Here is a 20,056-nt window from a genome sequence, read left to right on the forward strand (position 1 = left end):
CACATCTGAACTTTCTACGTAGTGTATGAGCTCCAGTTCTAGTAGAGACATAAAAGAACCTCTAGAAGAACCCGAACGCTTTCTCAGAAAAGACTTAAAGCTAAAAACCAAGAGAAAGTTTCAGGGGACCCACTTCCAATGGCGGACCAACGTACCCTCATGGATTACCTACGACCCACCGTGGGTAATCTCGACGCCACTATCAATGCACCGAATGTCGATGCTAACAACTTTGAACTTCGGCCACATTTGATACAAATGCTTCAAAACTCCGCAACCTTCCATGGGCTTGCGGACGAGGATCCCCATCTACATATTACTAATTTCTTAGAAATATGGGATACCTTCCGGATCAATGGAGCATCAAATGACGCCATCCGCCTTCGGATGTTTCCATTTTCACTAAAGGACCGAGCAAAGGCTTGGCTCAATGCCCTCCCAGTTGGCTCGGTAAACACCTGGGATGAACTAGCCCAAAAGTTTCTATATAAGTATTTCCCTCCCGCTAAAACGGCTAAATTAATGATTGAAATTAATACATATTCATAAGAGGATGGGGAAGCCTTATATGTGTGACAACTCGTATTTCGAACCTGTTTTGTGTAACATTACGTGATTGTGTGAACATTAGTGAATAACATGATATATGTGTTTTATGTGAAATCGTGATATATGTTATATGTTACATAACCCGAATACACGACCCATTTGCCTACACAACTCATTCGGTCCATGATTGATGGACTCGAGACCGTTAGGGCGGCCCGATGAGGGGACGGCCCACTCTCTTAAACCGTGTAAACACTCACTAGTGGAGGAAGTTCTCTCATTTGTTACAATTATCTCACAAACACACACAAACCCTAAAGAACTCTCTCTCCCTCTCGGCTACTTGGAACCCGGCGACACACCCACACCCTACAACCGAGGATCATTCTTGTCTCTTCTTTAATTCGGTTAGTGATTGTTATGTTTATTGATGGTTTGAATATTGTTGAGGAATTGGTTGTTATATGAAAGTTCTTGTGAGTATTGTTGCATGATAATATGTTTGATTATGATGTTAACTGTTAATGTTCATGAATCGGCCATGTTTGTATCTAATCGGATATGATGTTTGTTAACCGGTTGTGATGTTATGATTTGGGAACATGATTTAGGTTGCTTGATAGTTTATGAAATCGATTGTCACATGATCCGATCCACTGTTCTTGATGATGATAATATGAACATACATGATTCTGTTTAGAAACTGCTGTTTGATCCGTTTTGATGATAAACAAAACTGTTAATTGATCATGATTGAATTTCCAAATTTGTGCATAATCAGTTACGGAAATTATGAGCTGTAAATCAGGAAATCAGTTACACATCCGGTTACGACAGGAGGTTGCGAGTCGGGATCTCCCATTGCGACTCGAAACCACACACGGTTGCGAGTCGAAACCAACACACACACCGACACGAACAGCATGAACCGAAACCACGGTTGCGAGTCCTGTTGCGACTCGTAACCGGACCATGACAAGCCGAGACCCCAGTTGCGAGTCCCATTGCGACTCGTAACCGCCTTTGGTTGCGACTCGAGATCGCTGGTTGCGACTCGGGACCTTTCCTTGTTGCGACTCGAGACCATGTAATCGTACATGCTGTTGTTGGGCCTGCACAAATACGAGCCCAACAGATTGGGCTGAACACTTGGACACTGTCTGTTTACGTGATGCTTGTTTACGTGATTGGTTACGTGGAATACCATGTTGAGTACTTGCACAGCCTGTTATTATACGTGTGAAACTTACGTGCAATACTTGAATGCGAATCTGATTGGTATGATAACTTTGGTAGGACGTGGTTGATTGCTTATTAACTTAATTGAACTGTGTGAATCATACCGAGCAACCCCAGGTGAGTTCATTGCATTTTCTCAAGCATGCGTCCCGGTGGTTTGGGACATCTGATAAACATTCGGAAGGAAAACTTGGGGTAAACAACTGAAACATAGAAACAATCATTTACCGGATTGCCTGTAAGGCAATGGGGTAATTAGTTGATAGCGCTATTAGGTTTGGCACCCTCACACCGGGCCGTAAGGACGGGCGTGAACTAATTACTGGGACAACTTGTAACGCGGATATAAGACCTCCTACAGTTGGTCAAGGTTGTTTGATACCTTGACTTTACCAATGCCTGTGGGGCATTGGAGTTAGGCATTCCCATCATTGACGCTGCATACGGTACAACAAACGAATTAACAACGATATCAGAAACATACAACGAGTTGACTTAACTAATACCCGGTAACTTCACACGTACGCAATACCTTGAACTCACCAGCGTAGTCTGACACACTTGTTGCATGCTTGTAGGTCGTTAACTGTGGAGCGTGGACTTGCTATCTGGGAGTGCTGGAGTTGTCATGGATCGAAGTTATGAGATTGCTAGTATTGACACTTTGGTTTTGAATTATTATGAAACGATTACAAAACAATTTATTATATGCTTCCGCTACTCGACATTATTGGTTTGATAACATGTTTTATTAAGTATTTTCTATTGTTTCAATGTGATTGGTGGCTCAGACTCTGATGTGTAACACGCCTCGCGGGGGTTTCCGCAGGTGGTATTTTGGGGGTGTTACAGTTTGGTATCAGAGCCACTGGTTATAGTGAACTAGGTTTTAAAACGTTTTGTAAAACCAGACTATAACCGAACAACTTCGACAATCGATCATGACACTCAGCACCAGATTGCAAGGTTCGCTTCTCTCTCACTTTATACATTACTTGCTTAGCAGTCACACACCCACAACGTATATGAACTGAAACATTAAACACCATAGTGACTTGATAGTGTGACACTACTCTTCGACTCATGTGAACCATAGAACTATGATATCAGCTGTTGTGTTATTTGAACGGGGGAAACTTCGAGCGCAAGCTAAGAGGCTCTGAGATGAACATGCAAATTGCCTTATTATTATGGGTGCACACTTAATAATAACGCGAGGTGCATGCAAGTCCCAGTGAGGCTTATCGAGCGTGAGAAGGGTTCTGCCTTACTATGTGCAAACTTGGTAGTATATAGATATCTGTATGACACCTGACTTCCATCTCGTTTCGATTTCTAAACCGGTTTATTCCCAACTATAGAAACATGAGTGGACGAGGACACGGACGTGGCAACATCAACATGACTCAGGCTGAGTTGACTGACCTAATCAATACCCGCGTGGCTGAGGCTCTAGCAGCCTATCAAGCTGGTACGGAATGTACCAAGTACTCCTTATTCTTATACCACATACACGTCTTTTCATTCCTATAATGTGTTTCCTCCCGTTATTTAGGTCAACAAGCGCAACCCCAACCTAACCAGCCTGTGTGTACCTTCAAAATGTTTATGGACTGCAAGCCACAGACCTTCACCGGGACTGAAGGGGCTGTGGGACTCCTAAGATGGTTCGAAAAAGCAGAATCCGTGTTTGCTATCTGTAACTGTCCCGCCGGGGACAGGGTGAAATATGCTGCGGGTACCTTGGCTGATGGTGCCCTAACATGGTGGAACGCCCAAGTGCAGTTGTTGGGCATTGAGGCAGCAAATGCCACAACTTGGGAAGATTTTAAAGAACTGATCAGGGAGGAGTACTGTCCTCGGGATGAAATCGAGAAACTGGAAAACGAGTACTACAACCTGAAGATGGTTGGGTCGGAAGTTGAAGCGTATGTGAAGCGACAATACGAACTGGCCGACATGTGCCCAAACTTGTCCCGGCCTATGCCTAGGAGAATTGAGTTATTCATCAGAGGGTTACCTCCGCGTGTGAAGAGCTTGGTCACTGCAGCCCATCTCAATGATTTGACACAGATCGTTCGTCTGACTCACAAGATTGTGGATCAAGAGGTGGAGAGCGGATCGTTACCTCCGCGCATTTCAGCCACTGCTGCTGCTACACCCACTGCCACTGCGTCTGCTAATGATAACAAGCGGAAGTGGAGTGATTATGACAAGGCATCCAGTGCTGGCCAAAATCAGAAAAGGCCAGACAACAGCAACCGCAACATCAGCCAGTCGTCGTCTGTCAATCAAGGCCAGGGAAGTGGTCAAAGTCAGGGCTCGTATGCAGGAAAGAAACCACAGTGTAATAAGTGTGGCTACCATCATTTCGGGCCATGTAGTCGCACGTGTCGCAGGTGCGGTAAAGTGGGCCATGAGGCCAAGGATTGCAGGGCTTCACAGCCCAGGCACCAGCAGCAACAGAACCAGCAGAATCAAAGACAACAGGGACAACCACCCCAGCAGAACCAGGGTTTCAGGAAGGGGTGCTTTCAATGTGGGGATGAGGGCCACTTTAAACGGGATTGCCCTCAGTTAAACCAGAACGCCAACGACAACAACAACCGCCCGAATAACAACAATGTTGGAAACAACAACAATAACGGCAACAACGGGGGTAATGGTGCTCGGGGCAGAGTGTTTCAGCTTGGAGCAGGGGATGCCAGGAATGACGGCAACGTTGTAACTGGTACGTTTCCTGTTAACGATCGTATTGCTTCTGTATTATTTGATTCGGGTGCCGATTGGAGTTACGTGTCCCTAGAGTTTAGTCAACGATTAGGGATAACCCCAACACCCTTAGAGGTTAAACAAGTAGTAGAACTAGCAGATGGTAAGACGATAGAAGCCTCGAACGTCCTTTTTGGGTGCAAACTAGATCTCGTGGGTCAGGTGTTTGATATTGACCTCCTTCCCGTTACGCTCGGTAGTTTTGACATAGTGGTAGGCATGGATTGGTTGTCTAAGCACCAGGCAGAAATTCTATGTAAGGAGAAGATTTTGCGTATTCCTCTCCCTGATGGAGAGTCACTGTTAGTTCAAGGACATCGTAGTGGGACGATGGTTGGGATTATCACGGCCATGCGTGCACAACAGTATCTACAAAAGGGGTATCCTGCACTGTTAGCGTTAGTTACCAACGCTCAGTCTGAAGAGAGTAAGATTGAGGATCTACCAGTGGTGCGAGAGTTCGCTGATGTATTCCCAGAGGAGCTACCAGGGTTACCTCCTCACCGTCAGGTAGAATTTCAGATTGATCTTGCACCGGGAGCAGCTCCAATTGCTCGAGCTCCTTACCGGTTAGCACCAGGAGAGTTACAGGAACTGTCTAATCAACTGCAGGAGTTGTTGGACAGGGGCTTTATTCGACCCAGTTCTTCGCCTTGGGGAGCCCCAGTTTTGTTCGTAAAGAAGAAAGACGGGTCATTCCGTATGTGTATCGACTACCGAGAGCTCAACAAGGTGACCACTAAGAACCGCTATCCGTTACCACGTATCGACGACTTGTTCGACCAGTTGCAAGGGTCGAGCTTCTACTCAAAGATCGACTTAAGGTCGGGTTATCACCAGGTAAGGGTTAGGGAAGAGGATGTTCCCAAGACAGCCTTTCGAACGCGCTACGGGCACTATGAGTTTTTGGTCATGCCGTTTGGATTGACCAATGCACCAGCAGTTTTCATGGATCTTATGAACCGCGTGTGCAAGCCATATCTCGACGAGTTTGTTATAGTGTTTATCGACGACATCTTGGTCTACTCCAAGAACAAGGAAGATCACGAGCGTCACCTACGTCTCATCTTGGAACTCTTGAGGAGGGAACAACTGTATGCAAAGTTTTCTAAGTGCGACTTTTGGATTCGGGAAGTGCATTTCCTTGGGCACGTTGTTAACGAGAAAGGGATACATGTGGACCCTGCGAAGGTGGATGCAGTTAAGAATTGGGCGGCACCAAAGACTCCGTCTGAGGTACGTCAATTTCTTGGTCTCGCCGGATACTATCGAAGGTTTATTAAAGACTTCTCGAAAATCATGCAACCTCTCACCTCACTGACACAGAAGCACACGGCGTACTCGTGGGGAACGAAGCAGGAAGAGGCCTTTCAGATGTTAAAACAGAAACTTTGCAGTGCACCGATCTTGTCTTTGCCAGAGGGCACCGAAGATTTTGTGGTTTATTGTGACGCGTCAATTCAGGGTCTCGGTTGCGTGTTGATGCAACGCGAGAAGGTGATCGCTTATGCTTCTCGACAACTGAAGGTGCACGAGAAGAACTACACGACACACGACTTGGAGCTAGGAGCGGTGGTGTTTGCGTTGAAGATTTGGAGACACTATCTGTACGGTACCAAATGCACCATCTACACCGACCATAGGAGTCTCCAGCACATCTTCGACCAGAAAGAGTTGAATATGCGACAACGACGATGGGTGGAGTTATTGAACGATTATGAATGTGCCATCAAGTATCACCCGGGCAAGGCGAACGTTGTAGCCGACGCCCTCAGCAGGAAGGATAACGCACCTAGGCGTGTGCGAGCATTGCAACTCACGATTCAGTCCAATCTCCCTTCCCAGATACGAGACGCTCAGTTAGAAGCGTTGAAACCAGAGAATGTTCGAGCTGAAGCTTTACGTGGCTCGAGACAACGACTAGAACAAAAGGGAGACGGCGCTTACTACGTAACTGGACGCATTTGGGTCCCGCTCTTTGGCAACTTACGGGAACTTGTAATGGAAGAGGCACATAAGTCACGTTACTCCGTACATCCTGGATCAGATAAGATGTACCACGACCTGAAAACTACTTACTGGTGGCCCAGCATGAAGGCTCATATAGCAACCTACGTCAGCAAATGTTTGACTTGTGCTAAAGTCAAAGCAGAACATCAAAAGCCCTCAGGTCTACTGCAGCAACCAGAGATACCCACATGGAAGTGGGAACAGATCGCTATGGATTTCGTGACAGGACTACCAAGAACTCAGGCTGGGAATGACACTATTTGGGTGATTGTTGATCGCCTCACGAAATCAGCACACTTCCTAGCAATCAAGGAAACGGACAAGTTTTCTCAGCTGGCAGCAGTGTATCTCAAGGAAGTGGTTGCTAGGCATGGAGTGCCAACTTCTATCATTTCAGACCGTGATCCGCGTTTCACTTCAGAGTTATGGCAGTCTATGCATAAATCGTTTGGTTCCCAACTTGACATGAGTACCGCTTATCACCCGCAGACGGATGGTCAAAGCGAGCGCACCATCCAAACACTTGAAGATATGCTTCGAGCATGCGTACTCGACTTTGGAAAAGGATGGGAGAAACACCTACCGTTGATAGAATTCTCCTACAACAACAGCTACCATTCAAGTATTAAGGCAGCTCCGTTCGAAGCACTGTACGGACGGAAATGCCGTTCACCTCTCTGTTGGCATGAGGTGGGAGATAGTCAGATCACAGGACCTGAGTTTGTCCTTGAAGCATCAGAAAGCATTGTGCAGATCAGAAATCGTATGGCCGCAGCTCGCGATCGTCAGAAAAGCTACGCTGACAAGCGTAGTAAGCCGTTGGAATTCGAAGTTAATGACCGCGTTATGTTAAAGGTTTCACCCTGGAAGGGTGTGGTGCGTTTTGGGAAACGCGGCAAACTAAACCCTCGTTATGTAGGACCCTTCAAAATTTTAGAACGGATTGGAAAGGTGGCCTACAGGTTGGAATTACCTGCTGAGTTGGGTAATGTCCATGATGTATTTCATGTATCACAGCTAAAGAAGTGTTTGGTTGACGAAACACTAGTAGTACCATTCCAAGAACTAAAGATAGACGACAAATTGCAGTTTGTCGAAGAACCAATTGAAATCATGGATCGGGAAGTCAAAGTTCGTAAGCACAGCCGCATACCGATTGTCAGAGTTCGTTGGAACTCGAGACGGGGTCCAGAGTTCACGTGGGAACGCGAGGACCAGATGAAACTTAAGTATCCACATTTGTTTCCCACAGATCAGGCAGAACCTAGTGAACCTAGAGTTGAGGCAACTAGCGAATTTCGGGACGAAATTCCCATTCAAGTTGGGGAGGATGTGACACCCCAGGAAAACCAGCAAACGATGTAACCTACCTAGCTTTAACCTGTATAGCTTACGTTAGTGAGTGCGTACCAAATTTCGGGACGAAATTTCCTTTTAGTTGGGGATACTGTGACAACTCGTATTTCGAACCTGTTTTGTGTAACATTACGTGATTGTGTGAACATTAGTGAATAACATGATATATGTGTTTTATGTGAAATCGTGATATATGTTATATGTTACATAACCCGAATACACGACCCATTTGCCTACACAACTCATTCGGTCCATGATTGATGGACTCGAGACCGTTAGGGCGGCCCGATGAGGGGACGGCCCACTCTCTTAAACCGTGTAAACACTCACTAGTGGAGGAAGTTCTCTCATTTGTTACAATTATCTCACAAACACACACAAACCCTAAAGAACTCTCTCTCCCTCTCGGCTACTTGGAACCCGGCGACACACCCACACCCTACAACCGAGGATCATTCTTGTCTCTTCTTTAATTCGGTTAGTGATTGTTATGTTTATTGATGGTTTGAATATTGTTGAGGAATTGGTTGTTATATGAAAGTTCTTGTGAGTATTGTTGCATGATAATATGTTTGATTATGATGTTAACTGTTAATGTTCATGAATCGGCCATGTTTGTATCTAATCGGATATGATGTTTGTTAACCGGTTGTGATGTTATGATTTGGGAACATGATTTAGGTTGCTTGATAGTTTATGAAATCGATTGTCACATGATCCGATCCACTGTTCTTGATGATGATAATATGAACATACATGATTCTGTTTAGAAACTGCTGTTTGATCCGTTTTGATGATAAACAAAACTGTTAATTGATCATGATTGAATTTCCAAATTTGTGCATAATCAGTTACGGAAATTATGAGCTGTAAATCAGGAAATCAGTTACACATCCGGTTACGACAGGAGGTTGCGAGTCGGGATCTCCCATTGCGACTCGAAACCACACACGGTTGCGAGTCGAAACCAACACACACACCGACACGAACAGCATGAACCGAAACCACGGTTGCGAGTCCTGTTGCGACTCGTAACCGGACCATGACAAGCCGAGACCCCAGTTGCGAGTCCCATTGCGACTCGTAACCGCCTTTGGTTGCGACTCGAGATCGCTGGTTGCGACTCGGGACCTTTCCTTGTTGCGACTCGAGACCATGTAATCGTACATGCTGTTGTTGGGCCTGCACAAATACGAGCCCAACAGATTGGGCTGAACACTTGGACACTGTCTGTTTACGTGATGCTTGTTTACGTGATTGGTTACGTGGAATACCATGTTGAGTACTTGCACAGCCTGTTATTATACGTGTGAAACTTACGTGCAATACTTGAATGCGAATCTGATTGGTATGATAACTTTGGTAGGACGTGGTTGATTGCTTATTAACTTAATTGAACTGTGTGAATCATACCGAGCAACCCCAGGTGAGTTCATTGCATTTTCTCAAGCATGCGTCCCGGTGGTTTGGGACATCTGATAAACATTCGGAAGGAAAACTTGGGGTAAACAACTGAAACATAGAAACAATCATTTACCGGATTGCCTGTAAGGCAATGGGGTAATTAGTTGATAGCGCTATTAGGTTTGGCACCCTCACACCGGGCCGTAAGGACGGGCGTGAACTAATTACTGGGACAACTTGTAACGCGGATATAAGACCTCCTACAGTTGGTCAAGGTTGTTTGATACCTTGACTTTACCAATGCCTGTGGGGCATTGGAGTTAGGCATTCCCATCATTGACGCTGCATACGGTACAACAAACGAATTAACAACGATATCAGAAACATACAACGAGTTGACTTAACTAATACCCGGTAACTTCACACGTACGCAATACCTTGAACTCACCAGCGTAGTCTGACACACTTGTTGCATGCTTGTAGGTCGTTAACTGTGGAGCGTGGACTTGCTATCTGGGAGTGCTGGAGTTGTCATGGATCGAAGTTATGAGATTGCTAGTGTTGACACTTTGGTTTTGAATTATTATGAAACGATTACAAAACAATTTATTATATGCTTCCGCTACTCGACATTATTGGTTTGATAACATGTTTTATTAAGTATTTTCTATTGTTTCAATGTGATTGGTGGCTCAGACTCTGATGTGTAACACGCCTCGCGGGGGTTTCCGCAGGTGGTATTTTGGGGGTGTTACAATATGAAACTTGGGAAAGGTTCAAGGAGCTATTGCGAAAGTGTCCTCATCACGGTCTTGCGGTATGGCAACAAGTATCCACTTTCTACAATGGGTTGTTGCCACACACAAGACAAACACTTGAATCTAGCTCCGGGGACTTTTAGGTAATCGCCGCCCACATGAAATATACAATCAAATTGAGGAAATTGCTCAAACCAATTTTCAGTGGCACACTCCCCGAGGCAATAAATCTATTGCCTCGGGCGCCCATAAGGTTGATGAAAGCACTTCTTTACAAGCCCAAATCGAGGCCCTTTCTTCAAAAATCAAAAAGTTAGAAAGGACAAAAACGATCTCGGTTATGGCTTGTGAAGGGTGTGGTGAGCCACATGAAAGTTGGAGTTGTATGAAAGAAACAGATGATCAACCAGAGTCGGTAAACTGCATTGATAACAGACCTAGGCCGTCAGGTCCTCCAACGGGTACCTACAACCAAGGATGGCGTAACCACCCAAACCTTGGTTGGAGAGAACCCGGCGATAGTAGTAACCAACAAAACCTAAACCAACGAACAAACTTTCAACAACCAAGAAACGAGTCACAAAATTTCTCTCAACAACAAGGTGGACGAGAAAGGCTTGAAGATACTGTATCTCGCCTCATCTCCGATACTGAAAAGAAAAACTCGGATCGATTTCAACAATTGGAATCGAATTTTAGAAATCAACAAGCTAGTATACAAAACATTGAAAAACAAATAAATCAATTAGCTCAAAATTTCTCCGAGAGACCACAAGGCGCGTTACCAAGTATTACCGAAACAAACCCGAAAGCACAAGTCCATCTCATAACATTGAGAAATCGTACTGTGGGTTCCGAAGAGGCTCCACCACCGCCAACTGAGGGAAGCACAACACCACCCCAACAAGAGAAGGCTTCTCCTCCAATTCAAGAGCCTACCAAGGCTCTTCCGGTTCCATACCCCGGTCGGTTAATTCGTCAAAAGACCGATGAGCAATTCGCAAAGTTCAAAGAATTATTAAAACAATTGCATGTTAATGTTCAATTTATCGAAGTCCTAACCCAAATGCCTAAATATTCAAAATTTATGAGGGACTTCCTCACTCGTAAAAGGAAAATTGAATCATTGCAATTAGTTAACTTAGGCAAAGAATGCTCCGCCTTACTACTCAACAAACTCCCGCAAAAGAAGATTGATCCTGGAAGCTTCACAATTCCTTGCTCAATCGGGGAATCCCCCATTCGCAATGCACTAGCCGATCTTGGGGCTAGCATAAACCTCATGCCCGCTTCAATGTTTAAACGACTCGGCCTAGGAAAAATGAGCCCTACAAAGATAAGCATACAACTTGCCGATCGATCCGTCAAATATCCCCAAGGTGTCGCTGAAAATCTATTGGTCAAAGTCGGGAATTTCGTATTCCCGGCCAACTTTGTCATACTAGACATGGAAGAAGACACTGAAGTCCCGCTCATCCTAGGGAGGCCATTTCTAGCCACGGCACAAGCAGTAGTAGACATGAATGACGGAACACTAACATTGAACTTTGGGGAAGAGGAAGCAAAGTTTGGGGTTGGAAAAAGAGTGGAAGACAAAGATCCGGTCAACTACATGAAGGTCATCGACTCAAGCTTGGATGATGCTCTCCGACGGTATGGGATACAAAGCATCCCGCTTGAGTAACATATGACCAGGCTTTGGGTCTAGCCAAGGACCCTTATAAACGTGGCGCACCACGGAGGCATTCCGCGGAACTATCCTTAGTTTAGCTTAGAATAATTTTTAGTTTTAATTTTCAGGATAAAACACACTCGGGATGGTGAAGGATAACAAGGGAAACTTGCACCAACACCCCATGCACGAAAACAGGGCCATCCGACAAAAATTTCTTCATTACAGCAAGTTCAGCACGGCGCGTGTCCACCCGACACGGCCCCGTGCTGCACGATCTGCAGAAAACGCCCAGTTCAGGTAACTGGACACGGGCCGTGTTCACTGAACACGCCCCCGTGTCCAGGTTTCTGTTTCCTTTTACAAACTTCTCTTACTGGCACTTGAACACAGGGTCGTGCCCGGACACCACGTGGCCGTGTCCAGAGTACCAGTAACATAAAATTTTGCTTTTAACACCCTTTTACACATTCAATCAACCTAAAAACTTATTTTTGGGACACATTGAGGACAATGTGTAATTCAAGTGTGGGGGGGGATGCTAAAACTTTGAATCTTGCAAGTCCTAATTAACAAGCCTTACACAAAACTCTATTGGAACTGCTAATCACCCCAAATTTTTTCAAAAATTTTCATTTTTTTACTTGTCTAAGTTTAAGTTGGGAATTTCTAAATTCTAAAAAGGTCTTATTTTTACAAATTTACAACCGATAGCGTTGTGATAAAAAGAACCAACATAAGAAAATTATGAAACGGCATGACAAGCGTAGTTAAAATTTGATTATATATACTTGATCACATAAAAACCCATTCCCACAAAAGTGAGTTTTGAGCCTTTATTGAGCATACAAATACATATCTTTACACTAAATGCTCATTTTTCGTTTCTTGTGTGAATAGCCGCTTGGTTCTTACGACTCTAGAACTTGCCACGACAATGCATTCCCGGTCCTTACCAAATTAAACCCGAGTAAGTGAATGATGGAGGCATTAGGACTAACCCTTTTTATTTCAACACCATTATTTTCTTTTTTTTACCACCTACCCAAAATCCCCCTAGTTAACCCCTTTGAGCCTAAACCTTTTCATTTCTTAACCCAAAACAATCACCCTTTTTACCCACCTAAACCTTTTTTATTTTTACCCTTTCTTTTGGTAACAAAGCTCGGTTATTCTTATGATTTAAAAAAAATGATGATGATGATGAAACCAAATAAACAAACAAGTTTATCAAAAAAAAAAATAACTTTGTTTGAAAGAAATGGTTCATCAAAATAAAATAAATTGTCAAAAATAAAAAGTCTTTCAAAAACCGACACTTTTTACGCTTTTCGCCCTCTTACTAACCACTAACCCAACCACCCACCTTTAGCCCAAGCCTAACCCTTCACCCAAAAAGTCCTCTTGAAATTTACAAAGGTATATAGTTAAAAAGGATGAGGATTGATTGCTTGGAAAGCTTATGGTAGGAGTAAGTTCCATGCTGCTCTTGAGTGATGCACTAAAAATACACCTTCGGCCGAGTGTTGAGTGATCCCCCGTGAGGTATGTGAACTTGTATATAAATGGAATTTTAAAAGAGGCATGTTATGCCCTAATAAGTAATTTATCTTATGAAATGTTTTTAATAAATCATGACGAATAGGATTGTAAATAAATAAAAATAAAACTTAATAAAGATGTGACAACCCTCAAAATTCCATGTATTCCGTACAACTTATTAATGAAAATTAAAGTGATTGATGACTGTGCTGAATCATTTAACTGCTTTCTAATATCTGTGTTATACTTACATGTGCGTGTTAACACACTAGTAGTATACAGAAAAGTCATTAAATAGTCCTGTGTGTTTTCCTAAGTGTTAGAAATTAAAAGTGTTACAAAAAGATATATATAAGACACTTTACGGATTAATTAAGCACTTTAACGAAACAATGTCAAGCGAACAACCGGACTTTACCCGGAACATAAAAATATTGCCGAATACATAGTTTTTGTTTTTCTGAGCCTGTTCGGGTCCCCAAACACCTTAACACCCTTTATATTAGTTAACACACTAATAACCCAACTAAACACCTTTAGAATCCAACTAAATGGTAACTAGTATCATCACCACCCAACCCATACCCCCCCATGTTGACGGTTAGATGGGGTGACCCACCCCTTGTCTTTCTTTGATTATTTTATTAGTATTGATGTTGGATAAAGGGACATGATGTATGTTGGACAAAGAGTATACTTGGATTATAAATAAACACACAAGTTAGACATTTCATTTCACCAAACACTCACCACCAACAACTCTCTCCTTCCCTCTACACCACCTCACGGCCGCCACCATACCACCATACTACCACCACCATCAAGCCTTGTTCAACCATTTCTCATACACACAAAGGTGCAAGGAGTCCCATAAACAAGCCCGGTGCTCTCAGAAGTTCAAGAACCACTCCAGTTTTCTTTTACCCACCACTTTTACGCCTTGTTCCTTCCCTAGCCTTGTGCTAGTAGTAAGTGTTCTAAATCATCATCTTGTTCTTGTTTTTGGTGGTTAATAGATGATTAAGTGTTGACATGTTAAAGAACACCCATGAACATAAACTAAAGTCTTGAACATATGGAATAAAAGATGGATAAAGAGAAGTTATGTGTGTAAATCTTGTAGATCTTGCGTAGTTGTGATTGTTTGATGTTGTATGTAATAGAAACAAGATGGATCATCATCTAGACATACTAGTTCATGTTTAAGAGCATGAACTAGTAGGATGTAAAAGTTAGAAAGTTAAAAGATGATGTGTTCATCCATTCATAGGTCTTGAACTTGAATTAACATAATTTTTCTTGTAAAATGAAGTTGTAAACTTGTGGATCTAAAGATCTACAAGTGGTTTTTCGGAAGAACCAAGTGAAAAATACTAGTTTAGTCATAACCCGGATCTTGTATGAAAGAAGCACATTTATAGTAACTAAACAAGTGTGTAAACACTTGTGTAATAAGGAAATTTCATAAAGAAATATTTTTGTGAATCTTGACAAGAAGTTGTGGAACACCAAGTTCTTTAAAAATAAAGTTTTCATGAAACTAAACTTATTTTTAAAGATAACAAGACCTACTAAATATATTGGTAATTTACTACATATTTTTACAAAATTTTCAAGTTCACGAGTTTGTGGTTTAGGCTCACTTTTGTCAAGATTAGTGAATAATGATGATATATTGTTGGTTGATAAAATTGTTTGAATGATTTTTACAAAAGAAAATGATATGCTAAAAGCATGGACACCTCCATTTACAGAGGAAACTCTGGCGAAATTTTTCTAGAAATACAATACTTAGAAAATATTTTTCTAACAAATGTTTACAAATATATTTTTTAAACATTATTTTTCTAAATAAACTTCGCCATGATTTTTACTACAAAATACCAGGTGCCGGAGGTTGATTTTCGTAAATAAAATTGGATAAATATACATTTAGAATATATATATATATATATATCTTATACTAGAACACTTGTGTGGATACTTGTTTATTTGTGAGATAGTTATTTTATATTAGGATAAAATAATATAACTTGATACTATGTCTTGACATTTAAATAATGTGGTTTGTGGTAAAAAGTAATGAGTAAATAAACAGTACGTAGGATACGTGTTATGCATGAGAAACTGATTGTTGTGTGTGCCTCATTAGGACGTGCTTGATTTCCTGATTTACTTGAGTAATTAATCTAACCGAGCAAACCAAGGTGAGTTCACACACTTTCTAAGGCATGGGATTCCCGGAGGTTGGGAATGGGTTAAAGAATTTAAAACGGGATCTACATATCCTCCTTGGGTAGGATATGTACGACCATCCTCCTTGGGTAGGATGCCAATATTATTCATGCGTATTCTCCTTGGGTAGAACTACGTATGTTCGTCCTCCTTGGGTAGGACAACAACTTTAAAACTTACTAGACAAAACTCTATCATGAAGTCCCTCAATTTATATCGACTTAATCGCCGAGGCCAATGGCGAGCGGGTCATTAGTTAATAGCGCTATTAGGTTTAACAAACCTCACACCGTGCTAGTCGGACGGGCGTGTACTAATGGACTATGGCAAACCGTCAGTGATGATAGACACTGGCGTAGGGCACAACTTATTTGCGTTAGTAGTCGATATGGTACAGTCTAGTGGTTCACATGGGGAAGCCCCCACTGATCATGGATATGGTTTGGGTAATAAAGAATGAACTGGTTAATCATGCTTTCAACTACGGGGTAACCCCCACGGCGATTACGCCAACGAAAGACAAACCACGTTTTCAGAAACAACTAAAACTAAACAACCAACCGTGAACTCACTCAACTTTGTTGTTGACTCGTTGTTACATGCCTTACAGGTCGTTGAATGCTTGGAGCTTGCACGAGGAAGGAGTCGTTGTGGGATACGGACTGTTATGTTCCGTGTTTAATATTTAAATCCTTATGAACTTATTAAACTTACGCTTTATACTTTAAACTTATGAACTATGGACTTATATTTTGGGTTTTACTTTTAATCCTTCTGCTGTTTAATTCGAACTTAGTTAACTAGCTTTGGTCACCAATTGTATTGTGGTTGATTTTATTTACTTATTACATTGTTCAATATGATTGGTGGCTCGATCCTGGTCATGTCACACCTCCAAGCGGTGATACTCCGCATGGTGGATTTTGGGGGTGTGACAGATTGGTATCAGAGCCAAATGGTTATAGTGAACTTGGTTTTAAAAGGGGAAAAGCTTTTTGGTAAAACCAGACTATAACCTGTACAGTGCTCAACGATCCACAACGACGCTTCACTCCACGTTCAAGACTCGACACAATAGGTGGTATGATCTATGTTATATTGTCGGTTAGATAGTTTACACTGTGCATTAGTTAACGTGATAATTGCTAATTAAACCTTGTGTGCTTACTCTCTCCTGTCGTCCCACACTTACACACTTTCGCGACACTTTTCTCTTCTACATTGCTTCGTTGTGAAGATCATGAACGGACGCGGAGGACATATCAACCTAACTCAAGCCCAGCTGACGGCCTTGATCAACGAACGAGTTGCTGAGGCACTCGCAGCTGTTCCTGCAGGAGGTATAACCTGCCGTATCAACCCATCCTAGGACGTTTAGATCTTACCTTCGCAAACCAACCCTCGTGCTTAACCTTGTCTTTTATTCTCGCACCATAGGTCAACATGCTCAGCCTCCTGTGTGCACGTTCAAAACCTTCATGGATTGCCGACCTAGTACTTTCAGCGGCACAGAAGGAGCTGTAGGTCTTCTTCACTGGTTCGAGAAGCTTGAGTCTGTTTTTGAGATGTGTGAATTCCCTGAAGATCGTAGGGTGAAATATGCTACGGGAACGCTGGAAGGTGCTGCGTTAACCTGGTGAAAAGCACAGGTTCAACTGCTTGGGTTGGCGGTTGCTAATGTCACCCCATGGAACGGTTTCAAAGAACTGATCAAAGAAGAGTACTGCAGTCGTGATGACATCCACAAGCTGGAGGTGGAATTTTTCAATTTGAAGATGACGGGGTCTGAGATCGAGGCATACACGAAGAGGTCAAATGAGCTAGCCATCTTGTGCCTTACTATGGTGGACCCTCCCATCAAGCGCATTGAGCTGTACCTCAAGGGTCTTATACCAGAGATTCAAAGCCATGTAACCTCAGCTAATCTTGGTACCATACAACAAATCGTCAAGTTGGCTCATCGTCTCACTGATCAGGCAGTTGAGCAAAATAGGCTGCCCAAGCGTATTAGCGCTACTACTTCTGATTTCCCAATGAAAATAAGATGGAAATTTGGGCAAGGGTTCTGCTTCAGCTCAATCCCAGTAGCGAAAGACAGACGAGTACAGGAGCCCCAGTCAGCAGTCTTCTGGGAATCAAGGTCAAGGTGGGTACAAGGGAAATCACCCTAAGTGCAATCGATGTAATTTGCACCATAGCGGGCAGTGCAACAAAGGTCGTTGTCAGAGGTGTCACAAGCTGGGTCATGAAGCCAAAGATTGCAGGAGCCCATGTCCTGCGAATCAGAATCGCCAACAACAACAACAAGCTCCACAGAACCAGCAGCAGCAGCAACAGCATGGCAATAAAGGATGCTTTCAGTGTGGCGCCGAAGGCCACTTTAAGAGGAACTGCCCCCAGTTGAACCAGAATCAAAACAACAACCAAAGAAACGGGAACCACAATGGAAACAACAACGGAGGCAACAACGGAGGTAACAATAATGGCAATGGCGCCCAAGGTCGAGTGTTCGTGATTGGTCAAGGTGAAGCAAGGAACGATCCCAACGTTGTGATGGGTAAGTTTCTTCTGGATGAATTCTTTGTTACTATTTTATTTGATTCGGGTGCCGATACTAGCTACGTGTCCTTAAAAGTTAGTCAGATGCTTAAGCGTACTCCAACACTTTTGAACACCAAGCACATCGTAGAGTTAGCAAATGGTAAAAGTTTAGAGGCTACACATGTAGTTACGGGTTGCAAGCTTGTCCTTGCCGATCAGACCTTTTCTATCGACCTCATTCCTATCGTTCTGGGTAGTTTTGACGTTGTCATTGGGATGGATTGGTTATCTCAACACCAAGCGGAGATTATTTGTAAGGAGAAAATCGTCCGTATCCCTCGTCCTGATAAAGAACCCCTCGTGATTCGTGGCGACAAGAGTGGTGCTGTTGTAGGCATCATCTCATTCCTTATGGCCCAGAAGTGTTTGCGAAAGGGCCACACAACTATTCTAGCCCTCGTTTCTGATTCATCCGCGGAAGAAAAGAAGATAGAAGACATACCTATTGTACGCGACTTTCCTGAGGTATTTCCTGAGGAATTACCTGGTCTTCCGCCTCATCGTCAAGTCGAGTTTCAAATTGAGCTAGCTCCTGGAGCAGCGCCCATAGCTCGAGCACCATAGCGTCTAGCTCCATCAAAACTCGAAGAACTGTCGACGCAACTACAAGAACTCCTGGAAAAGGGTTTCATACGCCCTAGCTCTTCGCCTTGGGGAGCTCCAGTATTATTTGTGAAGAAGAAAGACGGTACCTTCAGAATGTGTATTGACTACCGCGAACTCAACAAGGTGACCGTGAAGAATCGTTATCCTCTTTCGCGCATTGATCATTTGTTTGACCAGTTGCAAGGGTCGAGTTATTACTTTAAGATTGATTTGAGATTGGGCTACCATCAGTTGAGAGTTCGAGAGGAAGACGTCTCCAAAACAGCATTCAGAACTCGTTACGACCATTATGAGTTTCTGGTTATGCCTTTTGGATTAACGAATGCACCTGCGGTCTTCATGGATCTCATGAACCGAGTGTGCAAACCCTACCTGGATAAATTTGTCATAGTGTTCGTCGACGACATCCTGATCTATTCTAAGAGTCAGGAGGAACACGAGCAACACGAGCAACACCTGAGACTTATTCTGGAACTTCTCCGAAAAGAGTAGTTGTATGCCAAGTTTTCGAAATGTGACTTCTGGCTTCACGAAGTCCACTTTCTAGGCCACGTAGTAAACAAGGATGGGATTCATGTTGATCCATCTAAGGTTGACTCGATCAAGAACTGGCCTGCACCCCGCACACCCATAGAAATCCGCCAATTCTTGGGTTTGGCAGGATACTACAGAAGGTTTATCAAAGATTTCTCCAAGATTGCGCAACCTCTCACTTTACTGACTCAGAAAGGTGTTACCTATCGTTGGGGTGATGCACAGGAGTCCGCATTTCAGCACTTGAAAGATAGACTTTGTAGCGTGCCTATCCTCTCATTGCCTGAAGGCACAGATGATTTTGGGGTTTATTGCGACGCTTCCATCCAAGGACTTGGTTGCGTGTTGATGCAATGTGACAAGGTCATTGCCTACGCATCTCGCCAACTTAAAGTTCACGAAAGGAACTACACTACGCACGACTTGGAATTGGGAGCAGTTATTTTCGCGCTTAAGATATGGAGACTTTACCTGTACGGTACCAAGTGCACCATTTACACCGATCACAGGAGTCTCGAGCATATCTTCAAGAAAAAGGAATTGAATATGCGACAACGCCGATGGGTAGAGCTCTTGAATGATTATGAATGCGCTATCAAGTACCATCCGGGCAAGGCCAATGTTATGGCCGACGCCCTCAGTCGAAAGGATACTATACCTAAGCGTGTACGTGCGTTACAACTTACCATCCAATCTAACCTTCCCACTCAGATATGCGATGCTCAGGTTGAAGCATTGAAGGCAGTGAACATCAGGGCTGAGTCCCTACGAGGATCGA

The 20,056-nt window shown here is 43.3% G+C and overlaps 1 protein-coding gene across 1 annotated transcript in view; it reads left to right on the forward strand.

Annotated features, from left to right (window-relative positions):
* The first annotated feature begins 11,409 nt into the window (after positions 1-11,409).
* LOC118490394 overlaps positions 11,410-20,056 on the forward strand; it is a 55,691-nt gene continuing 47,044 nt past the window's right edge. Inside the window, exon 1 of the mRNA XM_035988007.1 lies at positions 11,410-11,706. Within this exon, the coding sequence (XP_035843900.1) occupies positions 11,410-11,706 (297 nt within the window). The remainder of the gene's footprint in view (positions 11,707-20,056) is intronic.

The sequence above is a fragment of the Helianthus annuus genome, chromosome 3 (genome assembly GCF_002127325.2).
Source record: "Helianthus annuus cultivar XRQ/B chromosome 3, HanXRQr2.0-SUNRISE, whole genome shotgun sequence".
Taxonomy (NCBI): Eukaryota; Viridiplantae; Streptophyta; class Magnoliopsida; order Asterales; family Asteraceae; genus Helianthus; species Helianthus annuus.